The sequence below is a fragment of the Calidris pugnax genome, unplaced genomic scaffold (genome assembly GCF_001431845.1).
Source record: "Calidris pugnax isolate Ruff unplaced genomic scaffold, ASM143184v1 scaffold133, whole genome shotgun sequence".
NCBI classification, from domain to species: Eukaryota; Metazoa; Chordata; class Aves; order Charadriiformes; family Scolopacidae; genus Calidris; species Calidris pugnax.
The window spans coordinates 5,480,761-5,507,747 of NW_015090977.1; the positions used below are offsets into that span (position 1 = coordinate 5,480,761).

Here is a 26,987-nt window from a genome sequence, read left to right on the forward strand (position 1 = left end):
GGGGGGGGGGGGGTGACACCCACTCACGTGGCCTGATGCCAACGCGACGGTAAGGAACTAAATTAGCAATTAGCACTAATGAAGCGAAACCCTGGAGCCTCATCAGGGAGCCCAGGGCAGGAGCCCCCCCATGTCACCCCCCCAAGACCCCAGGGTGCCACCGCAGCCGGGCTGTGCCGCCGTCCCGGGGCCACCGGCGGCAGAGGGCACCAGGAGACCGGCCAGGGCTCGGCCGGAGGAAGGGGCTGGGTTGGTTTTCCCCCTCCCCTGCACGAAATGTCTCCTCAGATAAATCAGTTTGATTCTTCATGAGAAGGGGACGCTTTTCTTCAGAAATTACACCCTGTGAGAAACCTCACGTGTCTCTGCCCAAACCCAGATCGGGATGTACCGAGTTTACACACCCTAATGCTTTATTTTCCTCTAAAGAGAACTTACTCTTGTTTTCCCTCACACCTGCGCTTTCTCCTCTCCCTCTTGGGCAGGTCCAAGGTCCTCTCCAGTGCTCCCCCGCCGGTACTGGGAGTGATGGTTGTACTGGGATTCACTTTAGCAGCACAACACAGCGATACATAAATCACAACACGTAGCCATGGCAAAGTCCCCTGTAACAGCAAACAGGTAAATATCTCTATAAGTAAATAAATAAGTAAAATAAGTGACTTTTAGCACCCAGTCCCGGGGGTGTGGGTACCCAACAGGTACTAGGGAACACTGGGCTCGGCAGGGCCACCCCCACACTGGCCTCGTGCCCTCCTGCTCCCCAAAATGACGTCCCGCCACATGCGCACCCACCGTTTGAGTCACTGAATTTCACTGAATTTTAGAGTTGGAAGGGACCATAGAGATCATCTAGTCCAACTGCCCTGCCAAAGCAGGACCACCCAGAGCTTGTCAGAGCACGTCACCCCAAACAAATATTTTAAAAGAACTTATTTCCTGGTGCCCCGGAGAATGGTGCGGGCGATGCCTTTGACCTCCAGGCTGGGAATCACAGAATCACATGGGGTTAGAAGGGACCTCTGGAGATCACCCAGTCCAACCCCCTGCCAGAGCAGGGCCACCCAGAGCAGGTCGCACAGGAAGGTCTCCAGGTGGGTTTGGAATGTCTCCAGAGAAGGAGACTCTACCACCTTCCTGGGCAGCCTCTTCCAGCGTTCAATGAGATACTTCATAAGACCCCAAATATAACCAGCTGGTACAAAATGTTGCCAAAAGCCTTTTTTTGGGGGGGAAAACAGCCTTGCTGAAGTGTGCTTGGTCCAACAAACACCCCACAGCAGAGCTGAGGTCAAAGGGGAGTGAAGCCACCACTTTTCTTACCGGGATAACACTTCCTGCTCCGGAGACACACGGGAGCCTCGAGGCTCAACGTCCCAGCAGCCGGATACGCCGTCGGGATGGACACCTCAAGTCGGGATGGACACCTCAAGTCGGGATGGACACCTCAAGTCCCGCTGGCGATACCAGGAACATCAGGTTTTCAGCAAAACTCACCCCAGGGAATAAAAAGCCCTCGGCGGCTGCGGGGAGGATGTGCCACCGGATTTGGAGCCCCCGCACACGGAGAAGGGGGTCGGGTGCGGGGAAGGAGCCAGCACCGTGTCCCAGGGTGGGTGGTGGTGTCCCCAGAGTGCCCTGTGAACGCACAGGGGTTCAGCTCCCAATGGGAGGGGGAAAAAAATAGACAAATAAAATGAAGCTTTTTTTATTATTATTATTTTTTTGGCAGCGTTTTCAGTCAATTTGAGCGCTCGGGGCCAGGCGCTGGAGCCCTCCTCAAGACGTACATACGCTGATGACGGTGTAATTAGCAGCCGTTAATAAACCCCCGCCTGGCAAAACGCCAGCCTTGGGCCGGAGGGTTACCATATGCCTCCTCATTAAAAGCTTTAATTACAGGCAGGAAACGCCGGTGGCAGCCACAGCTTTAATTGCTTCACCTCAAGCTGGCGACGGGTTCAGCTCCCTCCCTCGCTGCCAATCCCACAGTGGCCGGGGGCTGCTGTCCCCATCCCTGTCCCCATCCACAGCAGGGCTGAGGGGACCAGCAGGGCAGGGAGGAGATGCTCATGCCACACCATCCTGTTGTAAGAATGAAAAAAACCCCACCCTGTTATGCAAAAAATTATCTTTCCCAGGGATTTCGGGTGGCCCAGACTAAGCAAGAGCATCCCCCCACCCCAAAACAGCCCTGAGAATCCTCCTCTGCCAAAAAAAATTAGAGCTTGGTGGGCAGGGGGGATGTAGGGAGGGATGGAGGGAGGGATGCAGGGGGGAAATAGAGGGGGGGATAGAGGGAGGGATGGATGGAGGCCCCACAGGTGATGTGATTTGTCCCGGCTGGTGTCCCTTAATGGCTTTGCATATCACACCCCGTAAAATCAGAGAAGTGTGAAAGCACCTCTCAGGGATTTATGGAGAGCTGCCCTGGTGCAGCCCCCGCCTCTGCACCCCAGCCATGGCATTAAAATAAATGGGGCGCAGAAAATGGGCATTCAGACCCCATTAGTGGCAAAACATTGATTTACTCAAGCGAAGAAACTCATCAGGGCTTGGCGCTGGCAGCTCCTGGCTGTGTTTGCTGGACCTCCTCGGCAATTGCTTTAAAAAAGAACATGGTAAACAGCTTTTTCCTACTCAAGGAGAAGAAAAGAAAAAAAAAATCCTTGAAATGTTTGGCAGCAAAGGGATCGCTTTCACGTGTAAGATCATTTTTTGTCCCCCCCAAGTTAAACCAAAGGAAAAAGGGAGGGGAATTAAACAGCCTCTGCTGGAGGGAAGCCTTGGAGACGGCCGGGGAGCAGCACAGATAATGATGAAAGGTGATGTTTATAAAGAGGACACTCCTGGCTGGGTCTGTGTCGTCTGAGGGCTGGTCACTGCCCCTCTGCTGGGGACAGGAAAAGCCACGTCCCTCGCACAGCCCAGCAGGGCTTCAGCTGCTTCCCAGTCCATCCTGCCCCCCCATCCATCCCACCAACGCTGCAGGTATTTTTCAGTGGCAGCCACAGCCCCGGGGCCACACTTGGAATGACAAAAATGTGATTCAGAGGTTGGTTTGGCTCCACCTTGGCTGGAACTAAAGACTCAGGCTTTTGCTTTAAAACCCCCACCCATTTGTAGCCCAAAGTCCGGGCAGCAGCTGCTTACCAGCACCCCAGCCTGCAGCTCCTGAGGACACACTCCAGCATCTAATATCAGACCCAGCAGAAACATCTTTCCATCTTTTGTTGGAGATCCTCCTAGGAAAGTTAATTTCAGCCTGAAGAGGAAAAAAAGAAACCAAACAAAAAAAACCCCAACAATAAACTAAGCAAATGAACTAGAGAAATAACATTGAGACAAGACTGAGCCTTTGGAGCTCATTCCCCTGCACGGATCCTGCCAGGCAGTGATGCCCCAAAACTGGATGCTTTGGACCAGATGATCCCACTTCTGGGACTCGTCTGCTTAGAGCCATAGAATTGACGGGGTTGGAAGGGACCCCCAAGATCATCGAGTCCAACCATTAACCCAGCCCTGCCAAAACCACCACTGACCCACATCCCCCAGCACCACGTCTGCTGGGATTTTAAATCCCTCCAGGGTTGGTGACTCCCTGGGCAGCCTGTTCCGGTGTTTGATAACCCTTTTGATAAATAAATTTTTCCTAATATCCCTCCCACCCCTCCCCACCCCGGTTCTCACACCCACCAGCTGCTCTGATTATTTTTGTCCCCCGTCCCCCAGCAGCTCCCCAGCCCGTCACCTCCCTGCACACCCTCTGCCCGGGCAGCCGTGCCTCCTTACGTGGCTTCTGGGGATTTTATCACCTCTCATTTCCCTGCAGAAAGGAAATTCTCCCGCTGCTTTGCCTCACTTATCCCTCCCGAGCTGTTATTACTCCCACTTAGGCAATTCAGAATATTATTCCCTCCTGTCACCTTAATTTCTAATAATTAGTATTTGGTGCAACGCTACAGCAGAAGTCAGCTCTTAATGAATATTATAATAAGCACTAAATTATAATTTACTGCTGAAGAAATCCATTTTGAAACGCAGCCCATTTAGAAGAAAATGAAGGGGGGGAGCACCTTTCAAACCATTTACCCGGCTGGATCCAAACACAAATGGAGTCCCCACCGAGAGCCTGAAATGACCATAAACCCTGGGGACATTTTCTGGCTGGGACACGTCACCGACCACAGCTTGGGGCTGGATGTGGGGTGGTGGCAGCGACGTGACCCACCGAGGTGGGACCAGGACACCGCATTCCTGGGGAACAGGAAATTATATGACCTCAATATTTTATTTACTCTCTGACAAAACACTGGGGTCTTAATCCACCCAGGGTGGGAGCGGGCGATGGCATTAAACCAGGATAAGCATTTGTGCATTAAGGAGTCCTCGATGTCCCCGTTCACACCCCAGGGACCCCACCGGTCCCTCTCACCGAGCGGTTTTCCTTCCTTTCCTTCCTGGTGGCAGCGGGTCCAGCCCCGTTGCTATGGTGCTGGGGCACATCTGGGCATGTTTTTCTGAGCTTATCGCACCAAGCGCTGCTCCCGGGGCACAAAGCAAAGGGGCACCGTCTGTACCTGCTCACCATCACCCAGCGCTCAGCGACCCAGCCCCAAGGGGGGGGTCTTGGTGCTTCAGGCATTGGTGCTGGTGCCAGAAATGTGAGAAACAAGAAATCCAACTAGGAAAAAAAAAAAAAAAAGAAGGAAAAAAAAAGGGGAAAAAAAAAAAAAAGGAGGAAAAAAAAAAGTTTAAAGTTATTTTCAGCAGCTGCCTAGACCTGCAGGAGGTGGGGATGTGGGGATGGAGCTCATCCCCACTTTCCCCACACCGAGGCAGCCCATGCCCCTCACACCTGCCAAGCCCTGGCATTTCTGCCCTCATTTTGGGAGAGCCACAGCTATCTGTCCTCATCACCACCCCTAGAGATGGTCATTCCCTTCACAAAAATGCAAACCCTGCACTTGTTAGGGGTAGAAATAAAGCTGCAGGGCTTATAGAAGTCAGGCAATCTGTGTTTTAAACGGGGCTGCACCTAGAAGATGGTAATCGCGAGATCCTTCCTCCCACATAACGGGGCCACAAAGTGCCTTTTTGCTCAACGTTTCCAAAATAAATAGCAGGTTTTTGTCTCCGGGTGGTTTGCTGGGAAACACCCGTCCCCATCTCGGTGCGCGGGCTGTCGCTGCAGGCAGGAGGGGAAAATGAAGCCGTAACATCCCGATGCAGAGCACGGAGGTGCCTCGTTACCTCCCCGGCTGCAGGGGGAGAGACAAGGGTGGGCTCTGACCAGGATGTTTCTGTGCTGGGATGAGATTCCCAACAGACATCAACTGGCTCAGGGCATGAAGGGAGCTCCTGCTTTCTTCAGGGAGACAGGAAAGGGAGGTCAAGGATTTCCCAAGCTATGCCTGCACTTGGAGAGTTTGCCAAGGCAGATAAAATGGCAAAGCCCAGCTAGAAACAACGTGGGTCGTCTGGCAAAACTGAGCATCCCCCCCCCCAGCGCATCCCCTCCTGACAACACAACAGCAAATAACCCTGCTCCGCTGGAAAAACACGCTTGAGGACACAATACAGACAACTTTCTCCTTTTTCCATGTCCTCCTGCTGTCTGGGCGCTGCTGAGGACCTGGCCCCACGTGGGAGACCATCCCTGGCTGGAAAGGTTTTGTTCTCCCCGTTTCCATCCCCTGACCACGAAGCCAAACAAATCCACTGGTGGGAATGAGAAGCTGTGCCCAGTTTAACCGAAGGGAACCTGCCCTGTGCCCCCCGAGGGACGAGCTGTTGGAGGGGACACCAGTGTCTGGGGGACTCAGCTCCCCCCGGGCACGTCATCGGGGTTCTCAGGCTGCAAAGGTGTCAGGAGAACAAAGCAAGCCCAGGGCACCTTAGTGACAGAGGGGACCCCGGAGCCAGTTGAGGGCACGTACCCTGTGCCTCGGGTCCATTCAGACTGGGAGGGTGTGAGCAATTTCCACACCCCTGAATTAACAGTTGTGTTTAGCATTAAAGATTATTGGGCAGAACATCAATGACAGGTGATGAGACATCACCTTCCCCCCCCCCCCCCCCCCCCCGTGTATGTAACTACAAAGCTGGGGCAGGGGGGAAGTTTAACAGTGTTATTTTAAATCTGCTTAAAGTAATACCAAGGGCTGAAATAGAAAACCTGTAATCAGATGGAACTTCTCCCCTTCATTCCAAATAGCCAAGGCCAGCTGAGCCAGGCGAGGCTCACAAATTGACAGGATCTTTGGGATTCCCACTGCCCGGGCTGCCAGGACCCACCGGCAGCGGGGAAGGGGGTGCAGAACCCACGGCTGTGGGACAGTAACGCTGTGCCATGCTCTGTGGGTCTGGCCCCTGCTCTGTGGGGCTTGTGACTCTCAGAAGTGAGAAACTTGTGCGCTGTCACCTTAAGGACTCACTTTGTTTCAAAGGCTGCTAGAGAAACGCTCTACGTTTCCCACCACCCCCCTCCCCCCCCCCCCCCCCCCCCCCCCCATTTTTTGGTATTATAAGAACAAGGAGAGAGCAGTGCCTCCCTGTGCCTCACCTGCAGGAAGGTCCTCGGAGCACCGTGGGACCAGCCACCCAGTCCTGCCCAGCAGCACCCGAGGAGCTCGGGGTTTGCTGTGGATTCCACAGACGTTTGCTCCAGCCCAACCCTTCCTTTCCAAAGCAAATTGCACATTTCTTCAGAAGCAAATGCAATTAAGGCAAGAAACCATCACAGATCACATTCCAGCCAGGTGCTGTAAGGGCTGGGGGTGCGGTACCAACGCACGACGGGTCCCTGAACCTCTCCAACCAGGGGAAAGCCCAGCAGGGAAGGGGCAGGGATGAGGGGAGCAGTGGAAGCCCCTCGTTGCTGCAGGAAAAGCACAGCGAGGGCTGGACCAGCAGAGCCCACCAGAGATGGCAGGAAGCACCACGTCAGGAACCCCACTTAGGCCACGTCTCATTTCTGTAGACTTTATTGTCATTTTTCTCTTCAGTTCTAGAGTACAAAAGCATGCAAAAAATAGCATCTCTATTCATGGTACATATTTACAGGGTAACGGCCACGCGCCATTACGGTACTGAGTGCATATACATCATGCTTGAGTTATAGCAGAGTACACATATTTAACATCAAGTATAACAAGAGACTTAAATAATAACAGAACAGGCCTATAAATCAGAAACAGCAGCAAAATTACGGCACAGAGGATCCAAATTATATCCCCAGAAGTTGCGATTTATTTTGTCTTGAATTTACACTAATTTTTTTTTTTTTTGGAACGCTTGGACTTGATGGCTTGTGGTTACTGACTGAGGGCCTGGGCATCACCAGCAGCAACGCTGAGCAGACACAGCTTTCCTGCAGGGAAGGGAAGGTGCAAGGCAGCAACCAGCTCTGGAGCTCCTCTCCTTCCCCAGGGGTCTGCAACAGGGTCACGGGATAATCCAGGTTAACTCAGGTTGGGAGGGACCCATCAGAGCACAGGCTGTTGCAGGAGGCTCTGGGCCAGAAAAGAAATCCCTTTCCCTGCTTTGCCCAGCAAACACCTCCGTAAACCTGCCCTGGTGGAGTGGAGAAGTTTGGTACCCAAAGTTCCAGATAGACAAAACCCTCACTATCTGCTTCTTCCCTCTGGCAGAAAGGAGCCCTTCCCGCCACCGCCATCCCACACAGAGGTGAGATCACCCGTCCCCAAGAAGGACCTTCTTTTATTGTAGCAGAACACCAACACTGAGCAGGTAGCAAACCACTGAAGATGTGGGCTCTGTGCTTGGAAATCACCAGTGAAGGTGTCCAAGCCCGTAAATGAGCTGTTTAACTGGCAGAGCCAGGCTGCCCAGAGACAACAATCCCCACTGCGCTGGCTTTGAACCTCTTGCATGGACTGCACCATCAAAGAACAACCTGCAATGGTGGTACAGCTCCTCACACCTCTCTCTGTGCTCTTCCCTTAAGGAAGCCCAAAGCACCAGCTACGGGATGTCACTCACTGCAGCTCGGGGGGGGATGAGGGGCTCAGCACCAGCGAGGGCAGACGGGACCCTTAGAGAGAGGTGGCACCCATGGCTGGTGGGATGAAGCTCCTGGCTTTCTTGGGCAAGATACAAGAGGAAAAGCACTGAGCCACAGAGTGCAAATGAGCTCTCCCAACCACACAACACAAAAATGGAGGAAAAACCTCCTCCAGCCCCTGGCACAGTGCTGCTGATGGCTTCAGAGCTGGGCTGGAGGAACATAAGATTGCTCCCCACCAGCTTCCCCCTGCAAGTCTGGCAACAGTAGAGTGCATTTTTGAAGAAGTCCTGCCAAGCCTCTGAACACATCCCAGTGGTTTTCTCAATGCTAGCGCACCTTTTCCATTCCATTTCATGCACGTTTCCAGGCTGCTGTCTGCAAGACAATACAGATGGGTTCTGGTGGCATAAAGGAGGGACCCACAAGGCTGGGAGATTTATTGGAGAGACAAGGTATGACCAAAGCTCAGCTGTACAACTCTGGTTGCTCCCTGGACCTGTGGAAACAGCTCCAGAAGTATTTTTTTCAGCAGAAAGGGCAATTTTTTTCAAAGTAGATTTTGAGATAACTATAAAAAGCAGCCACTTCCCCCATTCCCCTCCAGAACTGAAGCCATGCTCCAGCTATCGCTAAAGGAACATGACATAGAGCTAATTTGTAATTGATCATTTGTTTGGTCACATTAATTGATGCTGAGAACAGCTTTCCTGCAACCTTGCCCCGATAGCTCCTACCCCCTTGGGCATTACTAGAATAACCCCAACAACTGGTAAAGCATCTCTCCATCCCAAAATTATTCTTATCACATATTAAATACACAGTAACTAACCCCACGTTTGCAGCCTTAGAGCTCTTTGAGCACCACCCAAGTACTGCTTAGAGCTCAGGAGAGCCACGGGCATCAGGATTAGTGGTACTCCCTTTTTTCCCCAGGGGTAAAGTGACTTCCCAAGACATGTCCTTTTCCCAAGACCATCCCTCTGTGCAGTCCAGGGGCTCACCTGGCATCACAGCTGTCCTCCCCACTGCTGGCAGCCCAGCCCTGCTGCAGCAGAGCTCCACCATGGCCAGCCCTGGGGACATCAGTTGGAGAGACATTTTTCCACCATTTTTCTGCAAACGGGAGGAGAGTTTGGCCCCACCATTTCCCTGGGGCTGCCCAGCTCAGCCCCTGGTGTGCAGCAGGACATGGTGGCACCTCAACACTTCATCCCCAGCACAGACCTGTTTGCATCCAGAGACCATCTGCTCCGCAGGCAGCGCTTCCTCCTGGCCAGTCCCTCCTCCTGCTTTGCAGAACCTCTTATGCTCTCATCCTCACCAAGACCCCATCTCCATTTTCACTCCCTTTCACCAGGTGGTTAAGTCTTCATTACAAGGCAGCAGGGTTCGAGCACATGCTGGAGCTCACCAACCCATGGGATGCATCGTGGTGGGCAGCCAAAGCAGAACCACAAGCCCTGGGAGGATGCTGAGCACAGGTGATGGAGGCAGACACACAAACGTGGGCAGGATGTACCATCTGGATGTGAGCGATGCAGAGCAGAGGCCCAGAGCAGTAACCTTTGCAGGAGATAATCCCTTTGCCTGCTTTAAAAATTAAAGGTCATCTTAATAAGACACATTAGCTGCAATGCTATGTCCCGATTTGCCAATATTTACAGGCAAGACATGGGGGAGAGCCCAGGCTGGTGACTGCTTCTGGACATCCCACCAAGGTGGTTGAAGACCAGTGAGGGGAAACACAGGATGGGGACGGGGAGCAGAAGGCACCAGCAGCAAAGCCCAGTTAGGAAAACGTTGGGAATCACCAAACTAGACTGCAGTAAACAGAATGGGAACACCAGTACACCAGTCGCTACCAACAATCCTCATACACAAAATTAGGGGACAAAGTACAAAACCCTCAGGATTAACCTAAAAAAAGACAGTAAGATGATTATGTAGGAACCAAATTTAATTGTGCCCTTTATTTAAGTACTATAAAATAAAAATCCAATCCTATTGGCTTCCCAGAGGCATGTTCAGACTCCATAAAGCTCAAGGGAAAATATTGACTTGTATTTTGATGGATTGATGTCACTGGTTTTTACTCTCCCAGTGCAAGAGTGAAATTCCTGATTAAACACAGTCCGTACAGTCACCAGCTACTGAAATAGCTGCATTTGCCCTTTTAAGTGCAATCTCTCTTCTGTTGTCAGACTGTAGAGATGAAGCTTCTAATCCCAAGTTTAGAAGCAATCTATGGATAAAATAGCAGCATCAGCAGGTGCATAAAAATTACAGTCTTAAAGTAAAATTAAAAATTAAAGCCTTAAAAAACCAAAAGATCAAGTTTCGATCTCATTTGTGTTCTGTAGCCTTCCTTAGTCTAGAAACCCTCCACCAACATCTTCCATCTTGAGGAGCTCTCCCAAGTTTGGGTCATTTATCAGGATATTAAAGTTTAAAAGCATCAGGTACATAATTTTCAAAGAGCTAAGAAATGAGTGAGGGAAAGCAAGTCGCCCTTAAATAAAATAAACCCACCACTTTTCCCCTTTGAGAAGCAGGTCCCTGCACACGGGACCGGGTGCAATCCCAGCTCTCCAGGGAGAGCACACTTGGTGCATTAAAGCCTTTCCATGTAACAGCGTATCCCAGTGCTCCAGATCTCCACCACCTTCAGAAGCTCATCACACATTACAGAGAATATCATGTGGTTTTTCTGTTTCACAAGACTGCCCCGACTGAAGCCATCGGTGCCGGCAGGATTTACACTGTGCAAAACTGAGGGATAAGAACAGCAGGGAAAAGGAAAGAAAGGCATAGAGTGACAGTGCTCACTCCAAAAGGAAGACCCCATCCTCATTTAACTGATATCCACAGGAATTTTTCTGCCAGCTCCAACAGGAACAGGATGTGTCCTGGTATACAGAAGTGCTTTACCTGTGCATTAAATAAAACATAAGACCTGTCTCTGATGTAATTTTTCTTCCCTCCCCAATGCTTGAAATAGAGAATGGAAAAAAAGGAAAAAGTCTCTGGGGTGAACGAACCCACGAGACAACGTTTGGTTTGCTGCGTTACAAATAAAACCCACATTCATCGGCCAAGACACCCAACTACGAAGCCCACACGTGAAGCACAAGTGGAGAGCAAGGCACACACGGAGGAGCGCAGACACCTCGCGCGAGGAACGCAGCCTCACGAGGCTGAGCCAGCCCTCTGCCAGCCACGCTGCCCGAGGACTCGCTCTTCTCCTTGTTGCTGCTCTGTTCCTCCTTTCTCATTGTCTGGGTTGGTCTGTTTTGGGGGTTTTGTCGTTGGTTTTTGTATTTTTTAAATTTGCAGGCCCCGGACTTGGCGATGAGGGCAGATGTGTGCTAGACAACACCACGATGGGTACAACAGCAGCAGCACGTGAGCGACCAGCCTGCGACAGCCAGGCAGCTTCAGGATGTAGCTTCATCTTCACACACGTCGGGCAGCTCCGGGTCCCTGCCTCCTTCTCTGCTCCCTTGTTTTCTACGGGAATGGCAAGGAAATAAAGAGATTATAGGCACATAGCAATACAAGACAGAAAGCAGGCGGTGTTTTTTCCAACAGGCAACTCAGGTCAACAACTTCAGTACTAAGAGGGAATAGCAGAGAACCAGCCTGTTGTGCTGGACCCACATAAACAGCCCAGCTCGATGTGCTGCCATGCTGTGCAGCTTGTGCCTACACACTTGCTTGGTCTCCACACCCCGTGGATGAGCTTTGCACTTCCTGAGGGCCCTTCTCCTGGCTGCAGCGTCACAGAGTTATCTGGTTCTTGGAGAAAGTCTTGCAGACTATCAGCAATGCTTCCAAATTATCTGGTTTGTATTTTGGGAGTTCTGGTTTCCTTTTCTTTAATTTTTTTTTTAAAAGATCAGAGTGATAGCTTCGTACCATAACTGCATCTCCAGAGCTCTGCTCTAAAAGACAATAAAAACTGAACTCTTCTACCAGAACCTAGTTTGCCCTAGCTCAACAGCTTTTTGATTTCAGTTTCTGTGAGTCCAGTCCCCAAAATTGCTCAGCACGTGAGAGCAGCAGTCCCTAAAACATGGCCAAGGTAACTTTCTTGCATTGTATGTACACCACGATAGCTTCAAGCCTGCCCCCCTGCTCTTAGTTTTCAGTGTCCTCCTACGTAGAAGGCTTGAGCTTTGCTGTGGTGGGATGGGACAGAAGTGGGACAGGACACCTACCTCTGCCACTGGGGAGGCAGTGTGGGTTTGGGGGTCTTGGAAAGACACTGGAAGTACACATAGGGCTGTGCCAATTTTCAAAGAAACCAGAAAAGATCAAAATCATGTTCCCTTCCCCATCTGCTCCAGCAAAGCCTGGCAATAAACCTGACCTTGAACCTGGAGCATGGACCATTTCCTTAGGGAGGCAACTTGAGGAACAGCCCCGTCTTTGGTTCCTGTCATCACCCTCTTTAAACGATTTATCACCCTGTGAAGGAGCAGAGGCTCCTTTCTCAGCACAGCACAGCTCCCTGCCTGCAGCTGCCTGGCGAGTCCTGGTGAGCCTGCCCTGTGCCCAGGGTGTGTTCAGAGCTCCCCGAGCATCCTCTGCCTCTCCAAATGCCTTGTGACAACATGGGAGAGGTGCAACACAAATCAGATTGACCTGCCAGTCGTGCAGGGTGGTGAATATCAACTAAATTCGAGTTACATGCACGGCAGCTGAGATCAAGGCATCAGCACTCTGCAGTCTGCAAGGGAGCCAGGGCTCGTGCTGTGAGGCCTGAGGCTGAACGTGAATCTCCATTAACTAACTCTTTTTAAGAAATAAGATTGTTCCTGCTACATTTGTTTAAGCCCCAGGGGAGTGAAGCCTGACCCACGCAATTATCCAAGAGACCACGTTGCTGTTAACCACGGTGGCTGCAGGAAGATCACACTGGGTATTTACACCATGTTTCATGCCCAGCAAGGAACGAGCCTCACAGCACTTCCCATCACAGGCAGCACAGGACAGGGATGGAGTGGGACAACCTACAAAGAGCTGAATTACATCATATACACACACACACTCCTGGTCTGAATTCATCCACCGAGTTCCCATTTAATACCAATAATCTGCCCTCGTCTAGGCTGGTGATGTCCCCTTCCTCTCTGCCTAGGACACAGGGAAACCAGCCACGTGCAGGCTGTGCAGTCCCTCCTGACATACATCCTGAAAGAAAAAGGGCCATTCCTCATGAGGAGTTCTCTATGAAAAAAAAAGTAGTGGCAGGCAGTGGCACCAGCTGTCTCCAACAGCACCACGTCTGTCCCCATCCTCCTCCAACTGCCTTCTCCTAACTATTTTTGGAGGATCTCTGCAAGTCCTTTCTCACTGGGGAAAGGAGGATATTCACTGTGGGAGTGGTGGGGCAGCCACAGCAGAGAAGGCTCCAGCTCTATTTCTTTTGCATAACCACTAAATATTAAACCTGAGCCCAAATGACAAAGTTCAGCCTCAGCCTTTCCCAAATTCTGTGGTTCTTCCTCTGCAAACATGGGGCTGAGCAGCAATTCTTGCTAAAACCCAACTGTTTTTTTTCAGCCTCTCCCTACAAAAAAAAAAAAAGGCTGAAATACCAAAGAACCACAAATAATAATAATAATTTAAAAAGTATATAGAAACATTAGTGCCACACACATAGAATTACTGCAGTAAAATTGCTCCTACAGGAAGGAAGGATGGAGCTAAATGCTCTCACTACCACACAAATCACACAGGCTGAGGAGAGGACACACATTTCTACAGCACCCAGGGGAAACACAAACACCGAATTACCTTAAAGACGGATGCAAATATACAGATGTGTTTAAGAGCCTGTCCCTGAGAGCAAAACAATGAGACAAAGGAAGAAAGTGATCATGAAGATGATGGCAGCAGGCAAAGGAGTTTGCATTTCTGTACCTAACAAGCAGAGTGAAATGGAGGAAGGAGCAGTAGTCACATTTAGTTGCAGCTTGAAGGACAGATGAAGACAGGCACTGGTAGCACTGGTACAAACCCACTCCAGCCCCTACTCCTGCTGAAAACTCCAGCTTCCAGGCCTTGTCCAGCTTCCTGGGCCTTGCCATTTGGCACCTCTGGGGGTTTTGTGTCCTATCACAGTTATGGCATCACCACCACGTGCCATGGGATGTGCAGCAGCTGTGCTCAGCACAGGCAGAGCCACACGAGCACGGGGCCACCCATCGGAGGGCTCAGCTGAAGGTGGGTCTTTGCCAGGGAAAATCCTGTGCCACAGTCAGTGCCTTGGTCCTTAGACTATAAAGATACCTACTCGCACCATGAGGCATGATTCATCCCAGGAGACACACAGTTCTCTCTTTGCAGTGAAAATTGATATGATTTTTTGGACTGTGTTCTGACAGCATCTACGTGGTCCTATCAAAAAAATCTTCCTGGGACTGGAAATACAGGCACCAAGCACTAGCAGAGACCAAGGGAGCATCTTTAGAGGAAACAACTGGCAAATTTAAACCCAACCTGCAGCTGTTCCCTTGTCACAGATGGTGCTGTAAACCCAGCTGCCCCAGGGGGATCTCTGCAGCCTGTTTTTGAGCAGCCCTATAGCACCATGCCCCTGGGACTCTCTCAGCACAAAGTCCCCAGAGGCAAGTACCTCTCTGCTGCTTTGGGAGAAGCTCCTTCTGCTTGGAGACCTGGGTCAGCCACTTTTTTACCTCCCTCTCCCTCCCTGGCTTTCTCATGCATAGCCTACACAGACAGTATGGCCCTAAGGGCAGTGACGGCTCTTTTGCTCTCTTTTTGGGAAGGCTGGAAGGAGGGTAGGCTTTCTATACACAGACTGATCCCCCGTACAGGAGCTGACAACCACATTTCATCAATAGTAATAGCAGCCATAATGGGAAAGTAAATTGGGTCTGTCAAAACACAGCAATTAATTTGATAGGTAGTAGTTGCAATAAATGAGAGTAATAAAATGTGGTGAAGCCAGTGCTGACTCAATTAGGAGCAACCTGGAGCAGGCAGAAGGAATGTAGCAAACACTGCTAACAAACCCAGAACTTAGCTGTGAACGCTAAACAGCTAGGTTTAAAAATTATTCTGCAACATTAGAGATGCTCAGTTGTTTCTGCAGCCACCTGCATCTTCTGGGAGATCCTGCACAGAAGGGCAGGATCCGGTGCCACCTGGATGCTTGGCCCTGGCTACCACACAGCTCATGGGGTGACATGACAGCCAGCAGCACTCACACCCCTTCTAGGTGTGCAGAGATGCTACTTGTAGGAGAGGCAGCTGCTGCAAACCAAGAATTACTAAATATTATCTTCATTTTAATTCCCTTCAATCTAGTGAATGTACCTGCCATTTTAACAGCCGCCTTTTTAACTTTTCAATGCTACTAAACAAAGCAATAAATAAACCCAGGAGATGATTTGCTACTTCCAGGTCTAAGAAGTGCTAAAGAAGCCCTTTCTCCTCCAAGTACTAATTTAAGAACTATTTCAAATCACTGGTGTCTTGATGGTGTCCTCCAAAGGAACAAAGGCTGCGGCAAACATGAAAGACCTCCTGCTATCACAAAGACTTCTGCAGGAAGCATTTCCAAGAACAGAGCCCAGCACACTGTGTACAGGTACTGCAGGGAGAAAGTAAAAAAAAAAGAACCACCACAAACAAATCAGAACACACTACATGATTTACACTTTCCTCCTCCCCAAATCTCAAAAAAAAATGAGCTGTTAAACTGGCTCCCTTCTCTTCCTATTTTCTTAAAGGACAGATCCATTTTAAGGATCATCAATTAGGCATCAAATACCAGGAAGACTCAGCTGTCAGAGGATTTCCTGCAAAATACATTCTCAGTATGGGCACAGATGTAAGATGCTCGAAGCAGCAGCGAGTGGAGCTCTGGCAATTTCACATACAGCTAAAATAAATAGAGTGCAACACTGGAGTTTTCTAATTGCTTTTTTTTTTCTTATATAGAAACACAAGAAGTTATTTTCTACCTGTAACTGGAAGGCGATGCAATACTACAAGAGCAATATCACCTCTCTGTAAATACACTGTAACTGGGGAGGAGAAGCTCTGTGGTGGAGAGCTTGGGAACTTGGCAAGTGGCTCATGTTTCCATGGCTCCTTGTGAGCAACCACACAGTGGCACGTCCAGAAAGCAGCAGTGGCTGCTGACACTGCCCTTCTAGCAAGTCCCACTTCTGGGGTGCCACGTCCAGCTACTGGGGTGGAAACGACGCCTGACAGGCAGGAAATCCACAGAGCCTTTATGCTACAACAATATTATCTGTTCCTGCTAAGCCCTAGAAATTTATAGTCATCCAGACCCACTCAAAACTTATTTTAACTAACGCAGCGCTATTCATAATATTTGCACTGATGTTGTATTTTATGTGTGTATTAAGGTGGTTTTACTGCCGAACAACCCGCTATGAATTAAGAACTGGATGGGCTTCGTGTCTAGCTCTGTTTGTGCCTGTGGAAATAGCACTGTAATCAAGAGATAACTCACTGAACAATGAACATTCCCATTTACACTCAGTTCACTTAAAATCAATGCATTAGTTTCGACAAATCTATTTAAATTTAAAGCCATTTCCATTATATTCAACTGGTATGGCATTTTTAAAAGTTTGAAGTGCAGTGAGACTCTTAGCACACCCTCAGGAGTCTGCTAGGCATGGTACTGGGATTTGGGGTGGAAAAGGATCATTTTGGGACAACACAGCATTGTTGTGAAGCATAGCCATACAGATCCTGTGGGGTAGGAATGTGAAAATAATTGTGCCAGGTCAGGCTAATTGTCCAGATGTAACCTACTGGACTGATGGCCCAGAATCCTGCCTCTGAAAGGGATCAGTAACAAAAACGAGGGAGAAAGAGTAAGAATCAAGTAAAGGACAGAGAAATCCTCCCCGACCTCTGTACATCCAGACCACTGCGTTTTAAAATTGCTGATGAACCTAATCGTCATTAATTTGTCTATTCCTTTCTTAATGCCAATATAGCCATTTATATCCAGCCTCCAAAATAACCTGTTACAATATGTTCCACTATTTCATAACTGGCAGTGTGAAAAATACTGCATGTTTTCTTAAATGAAAAAGCAATGTTAAAGTGTTCTCCACTGTCTGCCCATCTGTCTCCAAGGTGTCTCTGCCCAGACTTGGGCCCCAGACCACATCATCTGATTTTGAGTTTATAAAACATACAAAACTGCTCATCTGGCACCTTTCTGTTGTCCATAAAAAGGAAAGAAGAATTAAACCCTCCAACACATATCTAGACTAGACTCTAACTTATTTTAGATCACCAATCTCTAATGGATCTTTGATTACAACATATTATAAACAAACAGGTTAAAAACCAGACCCAAGTTTAGCACCTTACATGTGTTTAGGCCAAACCCATCTTACAGAGAGAACTGCATCTATAAAAAGAGCTTTTAGGCTGCTTTAATGCATTGTATTTTAATCCTAGAGGACTTGAAGTAGATTTTATCTTCAGTGTTTGATTTAGAAGGGAGGTTTTTTTTTTCTTTAAATCCTACAGAGACTTGCAAACTGCTTCCTTCATTCTCCCCACATACCTTTACTCTGCACGTTTCACAGAGCCAGGCAAGGCTGTATATACGTACATCAGCAAGTTCCCTGGAGCAGACATGGACCTCTCCTCCCGCCTCGTCTGAGCCTCAAATGGATTTCCAAAGGAGCGTTTTCTTAGCATGGCCTTCACTAGGATCTTTGAGGAAGAAAAACAGACTGGTGAGAATAGCAGGATGACTGACTCCTTAAAGCTAGTTTGAAGGAGTCTAACAACAGCTTCTTTAATAATTCAGACATTTAACAGCATTACAGCTAGAGCATGAACTAAAGGAACCCACAGAACAGCTGACTTCCAGGCAGTGACACCGCCACTCCCTTGGGCAGTGAGCTCAGACCCCTGGATACACACAAAGACATGATGAGCACTGCCTGCCACTCATGGTGGTCCAAGGCAGTGATAAAGTGGCACCAGAGCTCTCCTGGGCCATCCTCCCAGGCAGACACCGTGCAGAGAGTGCCACCAGCTCCTACGGGTGCAAAGGCAAAGGTTCTGCTGTCAGGGGAAAGGAGGGTTTTCACTCCCTGAGCTGGCTGTTGGGGCAAGCGTCTACAGCATCACACCACAAGAGCTTTGAAAAATGGTTCCTCATTGTGCTCAGCATCCCTCTCCCTGGTACAAGGAACCCCCAAAGACAGTTACATCATAGTAACTGCCTAGAGCAGACCTCCATTTGGCTACACACAAACTGCTGAGAGAGCCCTGAACACCAACTTTTGGCCCCCCAGGGCTGGCAGGCAAGTGCCAGCCATATACTTCATTGGTCTTCTCCTTGCTTCTCCGGCCAGGTCACCTCCAGGTTTGGAGCCTTCATTCTGAGGTCTTGCAACCTCTACATTAATGAAACAAAACACCCTTGGGATGCTTCTGGTGTCCTGGGATGTCTGGTCCCAGACACTTTAAGCTCAACGTGCTTGATGTGTGACCCTACAGCTCTTAAGAGAGCAGCCAGCCAGATATGAACAGGACCACTTACACTGCCAGACCCTGCAGTAGTCAGACACAGAGACTTCACACTGGGTTGAAAGGCCAGTTTTCTCATGCCAGGAGCACACGTGTACCCTTCTCCAAACTTCCTTCACCAGCTGAAAGCTTCAGCAAAGTACCGCACTCTTGACCCATTCAGAGGATGTGGTTGTGGTTTATACATACCACAGCTGGCAAACTTGGAATAGTCTTCACAGAGTTCTTCACCTCCTCCTCTGTCACCTCCACCACAGTACAGTGCTCTTCCTCCAGTGGCAGGGGCTCCTCGCCATCCTTCGTTAGCCACGGATGCACCTGTGTGGGGAGGAACACAGACAGCTGTAGCTCTCCCTCCTACAGTCAGCGATAAGAGAGAAATGGGGCACAGGACTGATTATGGGGGTAAGCTGTTGGTACTGCTCCATTTTCCACTTCCAGCAATGCACCTCAACCCTTGGAAATGACTGCATTAGATGCTGACAGAAACAGATGTGCTGCCTTGAGTCTGTTGACCACACAAGCACCAGAGGAGGAACATACTTCTAGCCCCTGTAACACAAGTCCAATGCTGACAGCACAGGCTCTGCAGCTACCAGTCCCCACGAAAATGTCAATTCTCTCAGGGATTTGCCAAAGATCAGCCAGCTTTTGAGTAATTTTAATTTAAATAAGTAAACAAGAAAGCTTTTGTCAATATTCCCCGAGCAAGCAGCAGCGACAGAGCTGTTAGACGCTGCAAAATGAGCACTCTCCCTTTCCGAGGCGTTATGCCAGAGAGAGCTCCCAAAACAAACAATGGGAGCAGCTCTGCCTCATTAGAGGGTACCAAAGGAACAACAAAGTCATCTGAGACAAAAGACTATAATATCCATGTCCAATTTACCTTAATTTCAGGGACTGTTATCCTTGTTTCTGGATTTTTATCGAGCATGCGTAGGATGAGTTCCTTCAGCTCTTCGCTTATCTGTGCTCTGAGTAAAGAAAATTGCAAGTATACAGTTAACAGGGCAATTGTAAGTGCTCAAGGCATGAACAGTCCTTACTGTGGTTACTTGGCAGAGAATCTGCTCCACTGAGAAGATATTTTCTCTGCAAACCCAGCTTGTTAAAGGAAGATCTAGTTCTCTTGGCTCCTTCTCAGGCATCGCGGTCACTGCTACAGGCTTTGGTTATCCTGCTCTGCCCACTAACACCGCTCCACGCTCGCAAAATGCAGCACAAGGGACCAGGCAAATGGATTGCAAGACATTTTTAAAACCAACATGTTATAGGGGACTTTCAGAGGACTGATTTTGGGACACCACTGCATTATTGAGGACAGAACTGGAGCTGGGCTCTATGATACAAGAGCACAACCTGATATGCAGAACCTGCAGCATAAACAACCACGCGCTGGATGAAACGTCCCCATTTGATATTCAGGTTCCCACCTAAACTTACAGGTTGTGTTAAATTGCTTCCATGAACACTCATGGCAGCCAGTTTGGTAACTCAGTATTTTCTACTTGTGTAGGTCAGCTTTGGGGTAATAAAAGGAAGGAATGACTAAAAGAAATGCATCTGCCTGAAGCAAGAAACCACCCTATTCACACAGAGCTCTTGGTCCTGCAGTCTGTCCCTCTACATCAAAGGCTTCAATGACTTCTGTTGCTAATGGTGCAGGCAAGGTCTTTAAAATACACTTGATCTGTATGATCAAAGTGCTACTGAAATAAAATGCCAGCGTATGACAGAATCGCATTAAGCAGTTGAAAGTCTGTATCGCAAATGACTTTTGAGGAGCTGCATTTCTCCACAGAGATGGAATTTGGCAGCATAAAATGTCACTCCCCAGCAGGGCTGGATTTCAGACAGAAAACACTGATGAAGACCAGGTGCCCTCCTCCTCTGCACTCCCCGCAAGCAGAGGATGGAATAAACTATCATAAACCTAAATGACCACATCACAGTGAGGGATATTATAGTCTGATGAAAACAGAGCTGCTGTTTAATAATTTATGAACACTTTATGTGGACCTTGGTTACGGGATCTTAAACAACCACAAGGAAACACCGCTCATTCAGTGGGAAGGGGCAGAAAGTGGGTTCAGTTTATAAGTCTGAACACTTTCAGAGCTTCATCAAGGGTCTGCAGAACACAGGCAATGTGGCCTGGACAAGGGCTGCAGGATGAGTCCCTCAGGGACTTCCCAATTCCCAGGTTGCACCGCAGGTGACAATTCAGTTGGGAATGGGAAGAAGGGTGTTGCTCTTGAGGCGAGCTCCAGGCAAAGCTATTTTTGCTTCTTCTGCCGTGGTGCACATTGTACCCGATGGCATTTTTCATCTGAAAAGCCTGTGCTATCTGGAATTTCTCACAGTGATAGTCCTGTAACAGCTCTCAGGAAAAAGCCAAGCATCACAGAGCTCAGCACCCATTCGGGAGGGCTGCCAGCACCATAGATCATTTTACAGGGTGCCCGCAGGTCAGAGAACATTGTCCTGAGCTTCAGCTCTTCACCAGGAGGGACAATGCAGAGCTTCTGTCTCTCTTAATACAAGTTTGGACAGAAATTTCTCCAGCTTGCTTTTTTAGTCATGCCAGGATCACCAGGGTGTGAGCTGTCCCCCTTTACCTTGTGTCAAACTAAGGACTCATTGACATGAGTAAGAACTCCAGAGCGATAAATATTTATCCCAGTGTCTCTAAGGGAAGGGAAGGGACAACAACGCTGGTACAGTCAGCTCCATCTCTGTCTTAAAGGTTGTCAGGAAACAGGCAGTGAGTTTCCATGGCCTGTCTGCAAAGAGGAATGTGTCTTTTGTAGCCATGGTGAAACAAATTGAAACCAAAATATTCCTAACTGTAGCGAGGTGCTAATTCTGTGGGAGGTCAGGGTGGATCCAGTCCAGTGAATTCCAGCTTTATGTTCGTCTCTGTAACTGCCTTTATCTAGCAAATAGATGTAGTTGAGACAGCCGTCAACACCCAGTAACTCTCTGCTCCTCCAATAACCTAACGAGGGGTACAGCTTTTTTTAGACTGGGAGAGGTCACCGAAAAATCCAAATAAATCATGCAGCCCAATTATCGCTGAAGGAAGTGTCTGAATGAAGAACAGGTTCTTAGCACAACCCAGTTAGCCCATTAAACCTTAATAACTTACTGCAGAGACAGATGGGAACAGTCACTGGTAAGCTGACTGCTAACCCAAATATATGATGGCTGAGAGAGGACGGGCACTTTGCCAGGACCCAAGCAAGCAGGGAGAAGGCTGCCAGAGAAACATAAACAATTTTTCTTTTTTTTCCCCTGCTGCAGTGCTGTCAAGACAAAGTCCTGCCCTGACCACAGAGCAACTGGTGGGAAAACAGCCGTGTGGCATGATCAACCTTCCTGCTCTTAATGTCTAAGGCCTGGTTGGCTGTAAGGGGGCTGGCTTGGCAGAATTGCTCTACACCCACGACTGGGGCCCCTGGTTGCCATCAAACAGGTGGTCTGACCTTGTGGCTGTTGGTCCTTAGGAGGTGCACTCCACACAGTCCTTGGTGCTCCACCAGCCTGAGCAGAAATGGCTCCATCTGAGCTATCTGCAGTGGCTGTGGTTCACAGTCAATGGAGAGGTAATTAATGCAGCCCATGGAGCTTGGGGCATGAGTCATCTCGTCTAATGCAGATGTCTAAAATAGGACAGCCTGAGTACCCACTGCTTTCTGCAAACTCAGGAGGAAGCCTGGGACTGCCAAGGCAGAGGCTCAACCCTTCGCTGTAGGTGTCCAAAAATTCAGTGAGCATCTCCCCAAAACAATAATAATTCATGTATAAATGGTGGATACACGCGCCTATCACCAGCTGCCTGACAACATCCCTCCCTTCCCCTCTAATATCAGATGTGCCTTTCATTAGAGTTTTAATGTCTTCATGCTTGTTTTAAATCAAGTCATTTTATCTCTCCGTTTTTATTAGAATGAGCAATTGGGTCAAGAAGGTTAAAAATTCTTTGCTTCACTACTGTGCTGATTTTGGAAGGAAAATAAGGAGTCCAACTTCAGCTACTTTATCTGGTAACAACCAGGAGAAACAAATTAATCACCACCAGAAAGTCACCAGAGGCCTGAAGACAGAGGAAATGCTGAGGAGTGGCCAGTACATGAAGGGACAGGCCTGGTGGCTCAGTGGAAGAGACCGAGGACACATTGAGTGTAATCATCTCCTGCCAGCCTCACCTGACCAGACCACCAGCACTCATCACTCAGTGCTTTGACACTGAACTTCCCACTGCTCAGGTGGCACGTGAGTGGCCTTGCCTTGTCCCCCTGCAGCAGTGAGTGCTCTGGTGTGGGTTAGAGGACACACTGTGACTACAGCTGGCCATCCCACCTACCACAGCCCAGCATCTCCACCAGGCAGCTCTGACTGTGGCCAACGTGGGTTTCCTTCACTGACCAAAGAGGAGGGCAGCTTCTCAATATCAGAGAAATTAATTTCTGGTTTTTTCATAAGTAGTCCCAGTCTGCCAACACACAAGAAAAAGCCACATTTTTCTGGAGTGTGTTGAAGGAGACAGAGGGGAGATGCACCAGGCTGTGGTTGTGTATCACAGGACGAGCCTCCTTGGGTGAGAGACTTCCCCAGCTCCAAGATAAGTCCATGGAAGTGGCATGTGTTTACTTAGACTGAGCTCTACAAACCACACTGCTTTTGAAAATTCATTGAATTATTCCAGTGGCTACCACATGGGAGAAAAACAAAACCCCAACCAAACCATGCTTCCAGCATCTCCAGGGTCAAGTAACTGGGGCAGAACTCGCTAGGCCCGTCCCAAAACCCCTCCACTTCCAAAGATTTCAGGAGCTTTTTCCTTTAGCCCCTGTCTCCACAACACGGACATAGAAGCAGCAGAGGCAGCTGTAATGCTTGGACAACATTTGCAGAAAACCCAAAAGAAGGGCCTCACCTGCCCTTGTCTGTCCCTCCGTGGTGACCTACCAGCATTTATGTTGCACGGTGAATAACTTTGAAAAGTGAACTTTATTTTACAGTAGTTGAGTAAAGTTTACTTACTCTTCTGGGAACTCTACAGGCTTGTTCTTGATCCTGTTATGAAGACCCAGAATATATTCATCTATAAAAGGGCACTGTAAAACAAACAGAAGATTTTCCAGTTGTCAGATCTTGGCACTGCTTAGGCGTTTGTCATTCACGTAACAGAAAGTTTACTCTCTCTGAAAAATGGAGATCCTCATACTGGCTGGCTTGTATCACTGCTTTGAGGTCTCTGTGTGACGAACATCATTTGGAGCTGGCTATTACTATTAAAATACCTGTTTTTCTATTGTAGATCCAGATATACAGATTCAACACATACTTCTCTTCAGCACAACTTTTTATTCGGGATTCATTTAGACCCAGATTCTGGCTCTTCCTACGTGGCAGGGCAGGCAAGGTGACAGGTGGTAACTGAGTGGTGGTGAATGCTGTGGAGGATGCAAAAGCAGCACATTCACAGGCCCTGTCAACATCTGCAGCAAAACTGAAGGAGCAGGTACACTTGTTTTAGTGGGTCATGGATTGCTGGTGGGCCCTGTCCCAGCCTGTCTGGCCAGATTAAATAATGAAATATAAAATAGGTACAAACTGTACAATATTAACTGTAGAGGGACACATGGAACAGACAAATGTGTCCTTAGGCTTGTCTTTATATTCCCTTTTTCTTTCCTCCAGTGCTGCCACAGAGGGAAGTAATATCACCATGAGGTTACACCCTTTCACTTGAGGATTTGGCCCAAATGAGACATCGCTATAGATACAAGTCAGAGAGTATTTTCCATTCTGACTTAGGTCAGCAGTATCACACCAGCAATAGAGATAGTTCTGCCACCTCCACCAGCCACCTCTTTCCCCTGAGCTGGATGCCTTATGCCTGCAGGGTGAGATCTGCAGTGGTCTGTGCTCAGACAGGAGGTTCAGGATAACATCCTGCACACAGACCACATGTACCTGCTGTACTGCTTCCCCTGGGAGAGCATGGGTGGGACAAGGGGTTTCTGGCGACAGGAGAGAGAAGAGTCATGACAGGACATGGAGTTTGCAGAAGGCAGCTCTGAAGAACTGGCTCTGCCAAAGTGGTCTCCATTTGGCCCAGCTCAGCTCTGCCAGACAAAAGTTTTCTGTAATCTGGTTTCCTAAAGTGCTGCAGTGGCTTGGGATCAAACCCATGCCTCTCTCCAGGCTCTATCTGGCTTGTTTCTAAATACAGGCAATATGGATAACCCCTTGACAAACCACTGTTGGTGCTGCTGATGCTGCTGTGGGTTTGTAGCACAAACAACTACTCTGAGTATAGTGGCCAACTCTAAAACCCATCCTTTCCACAGATCACAATATCAGCCCCTTCTCAACCACAGGGTGATTTGAGAAAATGGGAGCTTGCGGAAGATAAGTCTTTGTTTCTAATATTTGCCTTTATTTGGAAAGGAATGAGTCAAAAGTGATGCAGGCAGACACTTCTATGCAGAGGTCCAGAGCCTGAAAGCCAGCTTACCTTCCCGTAAACAAAGCAGTACAGGGTAATTCCCATGGCCCATACATCAAGTGCCTGAAAAAAAGAATGTGCAGGCAGTAAATGAGATGTAAAACAGATGATCTGAATGAGCTAGACTTTCCCACTCATTCACAGAACATTATTTGTAGGCATTTAATATTTTCTGTTTTACTGTGCAGAGCCTCTCTGAAGTTGGGCTCCTGAAGGCATCTGTAGCACGCCTGGGGAATGAGGACTGTGCTGGGCCAGACGTCGCCTCCCTTGTCATTGCTGTGGAGCGCAGTGACCAGCAAAGCAGCCCTTTTTTCTGACAGCAGATGACATCACTCAGTGCTGAGCCTCAAAAGTCTTTTCCAGGCACAAAAACCCCATTAGATCCTATTATGTGTTATGGCGCTCAGCAGTGCCTCCCACTTTCAGGGGATCAAGATATGATCTCGGTGCCCAGTAGCCCCCGGTGCCTCTTGATTATTTTGGAAGGGAATCAAGAGTTTCCTCCTTTCCCTTTGGGCAGGAAAAGGGCTCTAACACAGCTCCCTTCTGGGCAGGGATCCACAGAGTCTGTCTGCCCACTGCAGGGAACAACCAATGTGAGCTTTGCCTGGACTGGACACAGAATCAGAGCTTTAGTTTTACTTAAAAACCACCCCAAACTCCACCCCAGTCCCCGGGTGGGCAACACACAAAGGATGCGAGTGTGGTGCTGCCCTTTGTGCTATGGCTGGGGGTCCCACAAGATTGTGAGAAAAGACCTACCTTTCCACTGAAACTTTTGCCAGTGTCTGAAATGGCCTCTGGTGCCATGAATGCTGGTGTCCCTGCCGTGCTGGAAAGCTGGGCATCGTTCCCTTCAAACTGATTGCTGACTCCAAAATCAGCAATTTTGACATGTCCATCGTCTCCTAAGAGCAAGTTGGAAGGCTTGATGTCCCGGTGAATGATCTTCTGGTAGTGCACTGGAAAAACAAACAAAAAAAGGAACATGATTTGCCACAGCTGCCAATGCATCCAGGGGGAACCTCTCCAGGAGGATGAAAATAAAGGTGCAAGCTCAGGCACCCCTTTCCTGCTTTACAGACATGGTCAACACATTGCCACAAGAGCAGGCTGCCCTATGGCACATCCCAGCTTGTGTTTTAGGATCAAGAAAGAACAAACTTCATGTAACTGTTCTGCTCTTTTCAAGCAGGCCATGTCTGCGGAGGGGAAGTCACCCTTGTAGACATTTTTTAGAATCATAGAATGGTTAGAGTTGGAAGGGACCTTAAAAAGATCAAGTTCCAACCCCCCTGCCCTGGGCAGAGACATCTCCCACTACAGCAGGTTGCTCCAAGCCCCCTCCAGCCTGGTCTTAAACCCCTCCAGGGATGGGGCAGCCACAGCTTCTCTGGGCAACCTGGGCCAGTATCTCATCACTCTCACAGCAAAGAATTTTCTAGCATCTAATCTAAATCTCCCCTCTTTCAATTTAAAACTATTACCCCTCGTCCTATCACTACATTCCCAGGCCCTTTTTTCTGCAAGGACATCTCCTTAGTTTCAAGCAGTGCCGGGGCAAGATGTCCTTGGGACATTAAAAAGCTGATCTGGAGACCAGAGACACAAGCCCACTGGAGAGCACTGGTGCTTACATCCTCTTCCAGATGTGCAGCAACTGCGTGGCCGCACTGTGATGCGAGCCAGTTAAGGCTGTAACAGCCCAGCTAGACAGTCAGGATAAACACTGAAAACCCTGCAACAACAATAATTACGAGAAGACATCTGTTCCGCAGCAAAGCTGGTGGGGCAAGCTGACATTTCATTATGGTAATATAGGGAGAGCAAAAGAAAAAAGCGAGGCAGGGATGAAGTTTCCCTTCAGGGGCT

At 48.9% G+C, this 26,987-nt stretch overlaps 1 protein-coding gene across 1 annotated transcript in view; it reads right to left on the minus strand.

Moving 5' to 3' along the window:
• Positions 1 to 6,970: 6,970 nt before the first annotated feature.
• CAMKK1 (calcium/calmodulin-dependent protein kinase kinase 1, alpha) overlaps positions 6,971 to 26,987 on the minus strand; it is an 82,550-nt gene continuing 62,533 nt past the window's right edge. Inside the window, exons 10-16 of the mRNA XM_014953323.1 lie at positions 25,878 to 26,077; positions 25,122 to 25,175; positions 23,642 to 23,715; positions 19,482 to 19,569; positions 18,785 to 18,913; positions 17,667 to 17,770; positions 6,971 to 11,536 (exon numbers count right to left, since the gene is read on the minus strand). Coding sequence (XP_014808809.1) covers positions 11,464 to 11,536; positions 17,667 to 17,770; positions 18,785 to 18,913; positions 19,482 to 19,569; positions 23,642 to 23,715; positions 25,122 to 25,175; positions 25,878 to 26,077 — 722 coding nt within the window. The 3' untranslated portion in view covers positions 6,971 to 11,463. The remainder of the gene's footprint in view (positions 11,537 to 17,666; positions 17,771 to 18,784; positions 18,914 to 19,481; positions 19,570 to 23,641; positions 23,716 to 25,121; positions 25,176 to 25,877; positions 26,078 to 26,987) is intronic.